Here is a 13813-nt window from a genome sequence, read left to right on the forward strand (position 1 = left end):
CTGTCTTTCTAGGTGGACTAATAACACGCCTACCTTTACTTTCTCGGCTATCCTCAGAGTGTGGAGGGTTGTCGAGACATGTAAAACACCTCAACATTTTTTCGTAATGCTTAAATTTCTCAACAAGCACCGACAGATCTTTCCCAATCTCAGAAAAACCATTTCTGGACTGCCTAAAAATTTAATTAAATCAACTTTGGTTGATCTACATTTTTGACAAGACCAACGAAGCCCCTTTCCCTCGTTAATAGCGTCTAACACCCTACCGCTCAAACCAGCACATTTTATATGGGCAATCCCATCGCAGAGCCAGCATGACACATAGGAGTCACTTTTAACGTGGCAATTGGTGTAAATACACGACATGTTTAAAATTATATTTATTTTTAGGTTTTAGAAGCAAAAAAGCAAAACAGTTTTGAAAACGATGTTTCAAACAGAGAACCAATCAGCTGGTAAATATCAGTTGGAAAGCTATGTAGCGAACAGTTTTAAATGCACTGTATATTTGACACCTAATAAACACAACGCAAACAGCTGTGGCAAAGATGAAACAGCAGAAATGACAAAAAGACAAAAAGAGCAAGATCAGTGTACAGAAACAAAAACAATTGTACAACAACAATATATTATATGAAACAAAATACTCGGCACATGCAATTAAGAATATCAAGTTAAATTAATCAAATTTACAGCAAGTTTTGATATTTTACTGATCTTTAAATTGTGAACCAGAAGTTTATTAACACTTTTTTTAATTTTTTACTTTATTAAGCGTAAACAGCTTCATAAAATACAAAATTTAATTAAGCAGATCACAAAAAACACAGCTCCACAGCTTTGGCGTTTGCGCGTTGTATATGTTTGCGGCCGGCCTGGTTAACGTACATATAAGCATTTTTAAGTACCGGATTTTGTTTTACACCCTTCCATACATGATGCCCTGTCTTGAGGAAGTATAGGCAGAGAAGGAGATTATGGGAGCCATTTCGTAGGTGCTGTTATCTATGTGTTCAAGGCGAAGTAAAAGCCCTCTAGAACTCCCGAGTGTTACCACCCGGTTTCCTAATAGCCGAACACCTTCACTCGAAGGAAGGGTCACAACAGGTATCTTGTACTTCCTGGTAAACAAGGTCAGTTCTGTCTTGCTGAGACTTACTGCGAGGCCGCCGTTGATCGCCCACCTACTTACGTGGTTCAGGCAACCTTGAGCGAGATCAAAAAGATATCTAGAAGTTGTCCCTAAACCAAAAGTTCCACATCTCCTACAAAGACGATCATCTGGCAGCCCACTTTTTCCAGTTCCTATAGAAGGTCGTTTACAACCCCAATCCAGAGCCGGATAGAGAAAAAAACACTTTGCGGAGTGCCCGTTTTAACTGAGTACAGGCGCTCCCCTACTCCGCCGCGAAAGTTCTGTCCCGAAGTAAGCTATAGATAAGTTTTTTAGGTTGGTTTCAACCCCCAGATTATGAATAGACTTGACTATTTCCTCTGGAGTGACGTTGTTAAGGACCCTTCGATATCGAGTAAGGCCCCTACTGCATATTCTTTATGCGTGAAGACTTACTCTAACCACTTTACCAATGTGTGCAGGGCGGTATCCACCGACCTTTCCTGGAAATAAACATGTAGAGCTCTCGAAAGACAGTCACGAGGAATCGCATTTCTTAAGTACAGGTCTATCGGTATCTCTAGCGTTTTTAGCAAAAACGAACACCGACTTATTGGCTTAAAATCTCTATGTGGATGTACCCAGTCCTCATGCAGTTCGCATAAATAGAAGCCAACCAATTGCACGACACCTCCAAAGCCTTTTGCAGCTGCACAGGTATGATACCATCGGTTCCCGGTGACTTGAAGGGTTTGAACGTATTTATTGCCAAGGCCATGTGACTATCGTCCAGAAGATCGGAGAAGTACCGGGCCTGGAGTACAAAATATTGCAAAAAGTACATTTGACTGTGCTGCGAATAACTTAGGCTGTGTGCGAGTTTACCTAAATTTTAGTACCTAAACTAATATTCCACTGGGAATTTCCAGCACTGCTACAATTTAGGAAAACAGCTGCTAAAACTGTGCGAGTTCGTTGGACAACCTAAATGGTTTGTTTTGGAATTGTTGCTTTTAAGAAATATATCTATAAAATGGATAATTTTGCGGTAGCTTTGGGACTATTTAACAATATAATAAATTTGCAACAGAAAAGGAGAATGTTCCATCCTGGCATCTATAAAAGAATCCGTTTGCTCTTCTGACCCTGCGAAATAATATACATCCATCGAATTACACATATACTTATCTGAATGCAAAAATCAAATAAATTTATACTTACATCTTTCTGAATATTTTCTTTTTTGTGCCATAGCAATGATAAAAATTATTTAAAAAACCAAAAAAATCGTTGTTCACTTAATCGCTCGCTCGAATATATTTGACTGTTCAATTTAGGTTGAAAAGTATGCTCGCAGAAAATCTAAATTGTTCCTATTCACTGCGTTACCGACACTTTCCATTGATTTAGGATTTTTCTCTATTTAGGTAGCAATTTAGACGTACTCGCACACAGCCTTAGTACAAGATCTAATAAAATTATAGTTTAAAAACTAAAACCTCCCTATTATAATTGCCATTCGTACTGTCATCAGGTATGTAACTTGAGAATAGAAATCGCTGCTACTTTTAGGCGCATTAATATAACATAGTTACATCCCGAGCTAATAAAAGGAAGGTAAGAAGGTGAAAAAGAAGCGCTGTACTTCCGAAAAACCAAACGCCATAAGTGGATTACAACATAACAGCGATATATGGTGAGGAGAAGGACGCTTGTCTTTTATATATGCATTAGGTTTACCGTATTAGACCGCCCGCCATTAAAAATCCACATTTTTTTACCTCCGGTGGCAATATCCTAGTATCGCCATCAATCTAGGGCTTAGTTTCCTCAAAATGAAAAGTCAAAAGATGGTAAAAGTTTTAATGTTATCTGAAAATTTCCATCTACGCTTTCCTGTTTTTTTGTGAAAAGAATTTTGACGATGGCTTATGTATAATACATCAAACAATTTTAGCTAATTACCTTTATCATATATCGTCTTTAGACACGAATATCGTCTTTAGACACGAATAAAGACGCAAACTCAAAAGTTGACCGCGAAAAAAGAGGCATAAAAAAATGCAGCGAAGAAAGACTCTGCAAAGTTGACGGCACAGAAAGACGCGAAAACTTAGTTTAGTGGGTGTAACAGTATGTAAATTTCCCAAAGAGTTTTTGGGGCATGGTGCTTAAGTGACAGTCCTTGACCAGGTATAAATTTACGTTTATGCGTCTTTGTTCGTAGTCAACTAGATACGCGTCTTTCCTCGCCGAAGTTTTTCTTAAGCGTATTTTTTCTTAAATTTTTTTAAGCTATTTTTTCGCCGTCAAAACACTAGTGCGCCTCTATTCGTGTCTAGTGACGATATAGACTAATACTCGTGTTTTGTTCTATTTTCAGCGATCTCTCTCGGAATTTCTTTTCGACACTACACAAGGACACTTTTCGTGGTTTAACACTGCTGAAAGAACTTGATCTCTCTAACAATATTCTTAATTTTATACCAGCTGAGCTATTCAAGGATTTGGATAGCCTTATCCAATTGTAAGTAAGTTTGCTTATTATTGGCATTTATTGCATTAACTCTTGTAAATGTTCATATCGCAAGACGTCTTCAAAATAACCAGCTGGAAAATTTGAATACGGTAACATTCTGGAAGCTTCGCAACCTGAACTTAATAGATGTTAGCAAAAATATAATATCCGAAATACCAATAAATTTATTTTGCCACGCTCAACGATTGATTGTTATCAATTTTAGTGATAATAGAATAAAGCATTTTCCGCCTGGTTTGCTTCGGGAACAATTAGTCTTAGAAGATTTGGACATGTCACGGAATGAAATTCTTGAATTGAAGTCTGGAAGCTTAAGGAATTTGAAAGAATTAAAAATTATCGACTTTTCATACAACTCTATTTGTAAGTACCCTTATGTGTCATTTATGTACTTGTATGTTGATGTGGGTTGAGTTTTCCGACTAGGTGGGAGGATGATTTATTTTACAACGATTTTCCGTCATCCCTTGTGTTTAGTTGGCACCAGTGATGGATCAAAGTTTAAAGTTCTGCTCATCGTAGAGATTCATCTTAAAGTCGTCTTAAATCTAAAGAAACTGGCTTAACATTTGTTCATATAAGATGGTCAAGATTGTGCTAAAGCTAACTTAGCTATTAACAGTTGAACTTTTTGAAGTTGATTTGAATAGTGAAGACCAGTAAATTAGGGATTTAAAATTATACCATCGTAATCCTTGTTTGATTCTCTATAAAAAACGTGGTTCAAAAAAATGGGAGTTTTTCAAGAACCATTTTTAAAATATTTTTCTTTATGGCAAGATGGTTTATTTTATGAGAGTCAGCAATTTTTTGTAATTTGTTTTCGAAAACTTATGTTGAGATATATTCAGTAAGGTGTTAAACATAGAGTTTTTGCAAGAATTTAAATTTTATTGCAGACTCCGATAGAATGCCTATCCAGGTATAATATTTGTACGGCACCATTTTTTTTTTAAGGCGACAAACCCCTAAAAATGGGCGTGGCAATCGCAGGACTAAAGTTTGCAAAATGCAGATCTTATTTTAAGAAATGTTAAGCCTTTCTTTAGCTTTAAAACGACGTTAAGATGAAGTCTCTACGATGAGCAGAACCCGAGATATAACGGTTTGAATAAGTACATGATTCGTCAGAATCACGAAAAAATTCAAACTTTGATAAATCATATATCCGAAGAAAAAAATATAAAAAAAAATTCCTCGAACACGTGTTAGCTTGAACCGGGTGAAAAATTTGGTCGGTTCGGTTCAGCGGTTCGAACCGTTTCTGCACTTTTGGATTGGTTCGTCAAAGCGGTTTTTTTGGTCGTTGAACCGGAGTTTCGGTTCAGTTCAATGGTTCTAAAAACAAAAAAATAAAGCGCAAGTTTAAGTGTCCAGTGTCAAGTGCAACAATGCGCAAGGTTAAGGGTCAAGTGTCTGTCAAATGAGATGGGTTGTCTTTACATTATATATTGTCACATGGTAAACAAACATGGTAGGTATTACCATGTTTAATAAAAAGAAAAAAAAGTAAGTACATTTATCTCTTGAAAATTGATTGAAACGAATCTGTAAACCGTTATGGAAAGTTGTTCGGTTTTCGGTTCGGATCAAACATTTGTGGAAAATTTCGGTTCGGTTAATGGTTCAGTTAATTAATAGAAAAAAGCTGTTTTCCGGTTCAAAACCGGTTCACGTCCCTGGTACACTCTCCAAAAAATTTTAATTTTTAAATTTGTGAGCACACCTATTTTTTATATAGCATTTTATTCATATTCTCTTAATAAATCGATTAATACAAGTGTAATTCATTTTCATCAAGTGCTTCCAAAGTTAGACGAGGAATAAACATAAAATAGAAAACAAAAGCTGGGTTCAAATTACATTGTTCAAGTGGTAAAATTTTGAGCAAAGATTTTGAAAGTTAAAGTCACATAATTGGGACGTTCTTAATTCAAAGGCATCCCCCGTTTTACCAGATTGGCTCCGGTTTTCAAGATAACGGTATTTGAAAATTTTATTAAATTTTAACTATTTTATAAATAACTAGCTCAGTTTTGAAGTTATTTTACTAAAATTTTGCACATAAGGGTTTTTTAATATTACCTTAATTATTCCTTAAAATTAACGAAATGGGTGCACTTTAACGTATAGCTCCAATACAACTGATTACTCAGATATGTGTTTTTGCGCTATAACTCTAACTTCATATCTGAATAATAAATTGTATGCATTCTATATGTCTAAGCGAACCTATACTAAATTTTTATCTGCTTAATTGGAGTAGTCACCAATTATTTTGTGCACTAATAAAAAAAATCACCTACCTAGTGTACCAACTAAATGCACTTACCGTGCGCAGCAACAATGCAACGGGCCCAACCATTTGGCCGCACAAAAAGGAGATGACAAAAAAAACCAAGCAACCGGCTGGCTCAGTGGAGACGGGGGGGTTGCTTGAGGGGGAACAACAGGGTAGTATACCAAATACCTAAGGCAAACTAAGTTCAAATTGGACAATAACAATGTAAACTACTATGTACAATAGACATACGAGTATGTATGTAACACTGACACTAGGGTGGGTCGAAATACACAAAGCGCAAAAATATTAAATACACCAGTAGAAATTTAGACAAAACCTTGTTTTTGGGGCGCACCCGAGGTGAGGTCCAACCAAAAGGTTACGAACCCACTCGCAATACCACCCAAGCTGCCGGGGGTAACTTTAACCCGCCAAGTGACTGGGCTCTGCGTGCAGGATGCTAAAAAGGATGGGATAAGGAAACACAATAGGGGAAGCCTACCGACAACAACAACGTCTGACCACACACGCACAAAAATTATACTTATCGGCGGTCGGTGGGTGCTCCGACCGCGGTGGTGCTCCTTGGGAATATGGTTCCCAAACCCGGTGCCGACGATAACACGTCCCAACTGACGCTGCTCTCCAATAGTTCTTGCTTCAATAGCGCCTCGCCTGACACTTTAAAAAAAATTTATTTGACTAAAAGAATCTCCGCTGCCAATAATAATAATAAATTACGCTGCGCTCGCAATACGGGTGTTGCCTGACTCGATGCTCGTTCAGATCTGCCCCGGCACGCAGGTGCGAGCCAGGCCGCAACCTATGCACCGGTACGCAAACCGTTGGAGTGTCAGCGCCGGTGTTGTTGGTGCCCGATCAATTGGCGCTGGCCCGAACATTCTAGAAGCGAATTGGGCGCTTTAGCGGTCGCCACCACGGCGCACACAAACAACACCATGGACTTGCCATTGCCATCATACGGCAGACAACAAAAGTGCCGCAATAGATGAAAGCAAAGGCGACACCCCTACTACGGTCTTTCGCGTCATCTCGCATTCCTACATTCTTACCCTCGATCGGCACCGTTTTGGAGCGGAGTGCCCTAATGGAGACTTTTCCCCTTTGCCGTGGTGCTCCTCCGACAAACAACTATTTCGCTCAACTTGAGCTCATTCTAATATTTATTTAGGTATGTACATACATATGTACACTTGAGTGTCGAAAGACTTCACTCCTATCGGTTGGAGTGAAAGGAAATAGGTAAATACAACGAAGGGGGAACAGAAGAATATTTTGTTGCGGCCAGTACGCGCCAACCTAACCCCTTCCTCCTTAAAAAAAAGCCCGCTTTCTTTTTCCGACAAACCTATTTCCTATCCATCCCTGTATGGCCTTAACTCTATCACATTCAACATATCTCGACCTGCTTCCTCCACCAGAACATACGTCCATGGCGACACCTTCCTTTTTACTACAAACGGTCCTACGTACTTCGGCGCCAACTTCGCCGCGAAGAAATTTGCTGCATCTGACAGGACGAAATTCTTCCTCCAAACTAGCTCTCCTGGCATATATTGAACGTCTCTCCTCCTAAGGTTATATTGCTTCGCTAACTTGGCACTGGCCTCTTCTAACCTAGACCTCACAACCCGCCTAATATCTTCGAGCTTCCTTGCTCGCTCCTGACAATCTCCTGACAAATAATTTCCCAAGGGTCGACTGCCTTGGACCTCTCGACCATACCCCCAGCTGGCTGTGAATTATCAGGCTTAACCTGCTGACAAACTTTACAATTTCTCACATACTTCGCTATATCCGCCTTCATCTGTGGCCAACAAAATTTTTGTGCAACCCTAGTGAAAGTTTTTCTGACACCCATGTGACCCGCCAACTGGTCATCATGATATTTCTTTAGAACCATCAACCTTTCCTGGCGCCCTAGGACCTTTTTCCAATCCGACGAGTTTCCATAGATAGAGGGGAACTTTGACTTAACGAATCTGTAGAGGTAGCCACCTTCTACTCTCCACGCTGGATATGACAAGGGTTCCTTTTCAACAGAGCGAATCATTTTCAACAACCAAGGGTCACTAGTAGAAACTTCAGAAACAACTGGCACACTACGAGACAACATATCTGGAACCACATATCCCTTGCCCTTCCGGTGTACAATCTCAAAATCGTACTGCTGAAGCTTTAATACCAACGCGCCAACCTACCACAAGAATACTTCAAATTGTTTAGCCAAACTAAGGAATAGTGATCAGTGACAACCGTAAACTTAGCGCCCTCAACATATGGTCACAATTTCTCAACCGCCCACAGGACCGCTAGACACTCCTTTTCTGTCGTTGAATAATTTTTCTCCTTCTTATTCAGGGACCTGCTCAAATACGCTATAACCCTCTCAACGTCCTCAAATCTCTGCGTCAACACTGCTCCTACACCGAAATCAGACGCGTCTGGCTGGATTGTGAAAGGTCTCTCAAAATCTGGACAGCTCAAAACCGGCGCTGTAACTAGGCATTCCTTCGCCTCCCTAAAGCTCCTTTCACAATCTTCGTTCCACTCGAATTTTCGGTTTTTCTTTGTTAACTTGGTGAGGGGCCTAACTAATTCCGCGAAATCTTTTATAAACCTACGGTACCAGGATACTGTACCTATAAAGGACCTAACCTGTTTGACATTTTTGGGTCTCTCGATGTTAATCATCGCCTCTACCTTCTCTGGATCTACGTATAGACCGTGTTTGTCTACTACGTAGCCTAAATAATTTAACTCTGACCTACAAAAATTGCATTTAGTCCTGTTCAACCTAAGTCCGTCTTTAGCCAACCTATCTAAAACTACTTGCAAAATTATGCTTCTCAAAATTATTCGTGACGATAATGATGTCATCCATGTCAACAAAGACATGGGGCTCTAACTCTGGACCTATGACCGAATCTATAAATCTTTGCCAAGTCACGGGTGCCTTATGCAACCCATATGACATTCTCCTAAACTCGAAGAGACCCCGACCTGGTACCGTGAACGCCGTGAAGGGCCTCGACCGCTCCTCCACCGGCACCTGCCAATAAGCAGACTTAATGTCCAGACTGGACAGGAACCTTGCGTCCCTTAGCTTGTCTAAGGTCGCTGAAACATAAGGGAGGGGATCGCTATCCTTATCAGTGCTTTTATTTAAAACCCTATAATCTACACAAAACCTATAAACCCATCTTTATTTCTAATCATCACTACAGGGGACGCCCAAGGACTATGCGACTTCTCAATGACACCCTTGTCGAGCATGTCTTTTAATTCCTCGTCTATAGGCGACTGTATGATGGGAGACTCGGGGTAATAACGTTGCTCGACAGGTTCGACTCCTGCCTTGACCCTAATCCTATGCTGGACAAGGATAAGACTCTGAGGTAAACCGGAGACTACCAGGCACCCAGGGGGACCGACTTGCCCTCCACCTCGATTGGCAACGAAACCGAACCTAAAACCGAAATATGGGCTTCATCCGCCAAAGTAACTTTTAAAGAGTTGGGTAAAGAAGACGCCCCAATGCCCCAAGAACTAAAAATACTCCAACCGAATTGACCAATCACGCTCCAGAATCCAACAACGCTCGAAAAGTTGAACAACAAATTTTTATGTCTAAATACGGACCTACTTTAGCCAGCTGGGAGTTAGCAGGATTCCGGCTTCAGAGTCCCGAATGACTCCACCGCTCCCCGCGCCCGCTCCTCGGCCGACTCTCCGGGTGCCGCTGCCGATTGTACCGCGTTTTCCTGCGCCCGATCCTCCGTACGCTCCGGCCCGTCCTTCTCTCCACCTGTCTCCTGCATGTCGGCTAAGCAAAGCATCAACTTGCTCTTAATCTCCATCTGCTGGGTCATTTCCGCGTCGTTGTTTGGTTTCGCGCGCCCTAATATATTAATTTCCATATCGAATAAAGCAAACAAATCCGCGAAAACCAGCAAAAAAAACTAGAGAAATAAAATAAAATCGGCGGAAGCAAAGAACTCTTTAAAAATTCCAAAGGAAACCAAATAAATCAGCAAACCCAACCAAAAAAACCGAATTAAAATTCGAAAACAGAACAAAAAATTTATAAAACCGCAAAATAAAAAATTTAGAAGCCGTCCGAAGTTGAAAACTCGCAAAATAATAGCCCTAAAATAAATTTTAAGTCTAGGACTGGTTATGGCTCACTTGAGACCACTTCGCGACCGGTTGGTATCCTAATACCTACACCTTAATTTACTGCTGGGTAGTAAGCTGCCCTATACTGGCACAACAAAATGACCCTATCACGCGAGACAACAATAGAGCCTAACCACAAAAAAAAAGTAAAAAAAATAAAAAAAAATAACACGTATGTACTACCAAATAAGACGGCACAAGCAATTACAATGTTTGCTTATAAACCAAGTTACAATCTACGTATATGTGTAGGTATACTTCACCAAAAACAAAGTGGAGCGGCCAAGTTAAGTTATAAAAAAAAAAATTTTATATATTTCTTCTATAAACTTGAAAATGAAAGCAAAATGCTCGCAACCAATTGGGAGTTTACTCTGAAGCGCTTTACTATTTTCGTTGCTTTTAATTCTGTTTTAATTTTCCCGGCCTAACACTTATACACTACTACTTATCACTTTTCACACGCCGAATGTCCGTCCGCACTTTATATAAACGTACGCCACTACTTCTCGCCAGATAATGGTCCAGTCCTGAAAATTTCCGCCGACGCCCAGTCTAAAGTAAGACGCTCCGTATAGCTCGCTGATGACAAAAATTAGCACTGGGTGAACTTCGCCCGACAACCTGTAAACAAAATACACCAAAAGCGCGAGTAATACGTTCACAAAATTTCGCCAAAACTGGACAGACTCACGGTTCTCCTCGGAATACTACCGTTTCGTACGTATATAAAAAAAAAATTGTTACCCTCCGATAGTTCGTTACCACGCCGCCACGAATCGTCAACCCAAAATCATCCTTGAATTCCTACTGCCAAAAGGTTAAAAAAGGAAAAAAAAATTAAAATCCAAAATACCAAAAATAAACTTTGTACCACAAACAAAAATCGTGACCCAGCCTAATGTACAAAATATATATACACCACTAAACAACGTATGTAGGGAGACAACAACAATACTACCAACTCCACAATATATATTTACGCGTAGCACCGCACTTTCCACTACACTTTTATATTTAAATTTCTACCCCAAACTCTCACCTGGATAGGTATACCTCCTTGTCCTGCAATCCTGCCGGAAAAGATCCCACGTAGCTCGTTTTTTTTCCTAGAAATGAAATTTCCTCTAACGACAAGGGCCCCACGTTGGGCGCCAATTTGTCACCAATTACTTTGTGTACTATTAAAAAAAATCACCTACCTAGTGTACCAACTAAATGCACTTACCGTGCGCAACAACAATGCAACGGGCCCAACCATTTGGCCGCACAAAAAGGAGATGACAAAAAAAACCAAGCAACCGGCTGGCTCAGTGGAGACGGGGGGTTGCTTGAGGGGGAACAACAGGGTAGTATACCAAATACCTAAGGCAAACTAAGTTCAAATTGGACAATAACAATGTAAACTACTATGTACAATAGACATACGAGTATGTATGTAACACTGACACTAGGGTGGGTCGAAATACACAAAGCGCAAAAATATTAAATACACCAGTAGAAAGTTAGACAAAACCTTGTTTTTGGGGCGCACCCGAGGTGAGGTCCAACCAAAAGGTTACGAACCCACTCGCAATACCACCCAAGCTGCCGGGGGTAACCTTAACCCGCCAAGTGACTGGGCTCTGGGGGCAGGATGCTAAAAAGGATGGGACAACAACAACGCCTGACCACACACGCACAAAAGTTATACTTATCGGCGGTCGGTGGGTGCTCCGACCGCGGTGGTGCTCCTTGGGAATATGGTTCCCAAATCCGGTGTCGACCATAACACGTCCCGACTGACGCTGCTCTCCAATAGATCTTGCTGCAATAGTGCCTCGCCTGGCACTTTAAAAAGTTGCTTTAACTAAAAGAATCTCCTGCCTGACTCGATGCTTGTTCAGATCTGCCCCGGCACGCAGTTGCGAGCCAGGCCGCAACCTACGCAACGGTACGCAAACCGTTGGAGTGTCAGCGCTGGTGTTGTTGGCGCCCGATCAATTGGCGCCGGCCCGATCATTCTAGAAGCGAATTGGGCGCTTTAACGGTCGTCAGTTGTATGGGAGCTAGACTGTAGAGTGAACCGATTTCGATGATTTTATGAGATAGTGAAGGAAATATCTTCAAAACTGAGGGAGTTTTTTTTATAAAATAGTTCAAATTTAAGCAAAGCTTCAAGCACCGCTATCTCCAAAGGAGATAATCGGACAAAACTGGGGACGCCATTTAATTCAGAACTCTCCAATTAAGTAAGAGCAACTATCAGAACTTTTGTCGAAAAAAAGTAGATTTAATACCACGCTCGAAATATTCTGACTACAAGAAGGAGCATAATTTAAAGTACTAAATCGGTGTTTTTACACACTTCTAGAGAACATATTTTTTAAGCATTTTACAGGTATATGCAACGTTATAAGGACTAGTAGTTATAAAAATATTTAGATCGTTTCGACGTATTTTCCAAATGTGCCTTCAATTATGATATTTTTGGAATAAAAATTACGCTCAAGATCGCAGAATATTTTATCTTCAGAAGTTGGTTTATTCTGAAAGCACACCTCTTGCTAAGGTAACAAATTATTCGTAATTGTTTGTAGAATACAATACTTACTTAAAAAGTTCTTAAAATTAAATGCTTTGAAAACTATATGCGATAAACCGAAAATTTTGAAAATTGTGAAGTGTGGAGCCCATTTCGTTATTTTTCAATGCACACTTTTCTTACCTACTACATATGAAGTACACAGATAAGTGCTAAATGCCCATTAAATTTCAAATCAGAATATGGTGTGCTTCAAAAGTTATGACATAATTAATTTTGCCCCTCTTAAAAATTACATAAAAAATTCATTTGTTTTTATTATTATTTTTTAATTTAAACACCTATAATTCAAAAGTTATGTAGCAAATTGATCCAAATTTTTTTTGAGGCCTCAGGTAAACGTCAATGAATTATATCCAAAAGCAACCAGCTTGATATAGTTTCCAACAGTGAAAACAAAGCTAAATAACAACAAGGCTACCTGTTTTTTAGATTCGCCCATATGCGATAAAAAGTAAAAAACGATTTTTTTAATTGCGGGTCCGAAAGAAACATTTATTACTTGCTTTGAGTTACGCAAATATAGTACCGAAAATCAATCGACTGCTTGAGGTGCCGGCTGCTTCCGAAAGGGCCGAAAATTGCACAACGCACACTCATTTTATATCACTGGTTGGCAAAACGCCGAAACCGGGTTGTCTGCAAACCAAACTTTATAAGGAATGACGGAAATGCATTCCAAAATAAATAATATACTAGTATCGCCCAGTTGTCGAAATTCGACATATTTTTTCATACACTTTTGATTTTTACCTGTCATCAATACTAACCCCTTCATGCGAATTACTATTTTGAAGTCCACCAGCATAATGTATAGCAAATTTAACGGAAAACTTAAAATCGAATTATGAATGTTAATACCGGATTGATTAATGCTAATTCTACCAAGTCTCCTCCAAATTTCTTCAGTAGCTTTTGAAAAAAGACCGAAAATGGAACCTCGATTTTCATTTATAAAAAATGTGCATATTGTCGTTTAAAGTGCAAAAACGCGTATCAACAAAATGCAAAACCGCGTATCAGCAAAATGCAAAACCGCGTATGGGAAGTTGTAGAAATTATTTTCTAGAGCGTAAAAACACTCATATTTCA

The 13813-nt window shown here is 39.7% G+C and overlaps 1 protein-coding gene across 1 annotated transcript in view; it reads left to right on the forward strand.

Annotated features, from left to right (window-relative positions):
• The window catches only part of LOC118749189 (leucine-rich repeat-containing G-protein coupled receptor 6-like), a 608510-nt gene that overhangs the window by 146927 nt on the left and 447770 nt on the right, over window positions 1-13813 (forward strand). Inside the window, exons 2-3 of the mRNA XM_036483971.1 lie at window positions 3498-3641; window positions 3706-4016. Of these exons, the coding sequence (XP_036339864.1) occupies window positions 3498-3641; window positions 3706-4016 (455 nt within the window). The remainder of the gene's footprint in view (window positions 1-3497; window positions 3642-3705; window positions 4017-13813) is intronic.

This window comes from Rhagoletis pomonella, unplaced genomic scaffold, assembly GCF_013731165.1.
Source record: "Rhagoletis pomonella isolate Grant_MI unplaced genomic scaffold, Rhpom_1.0 Rhpom_scaffold_00014, whole genome shotgun sequence".
NCBI classification, from domain to species: Eukaryota; Metazoa; Arthropoda; class Insecta; order Diptera; family Tephritidae; genus Rhagoletis; species Rhagoletis pomonella.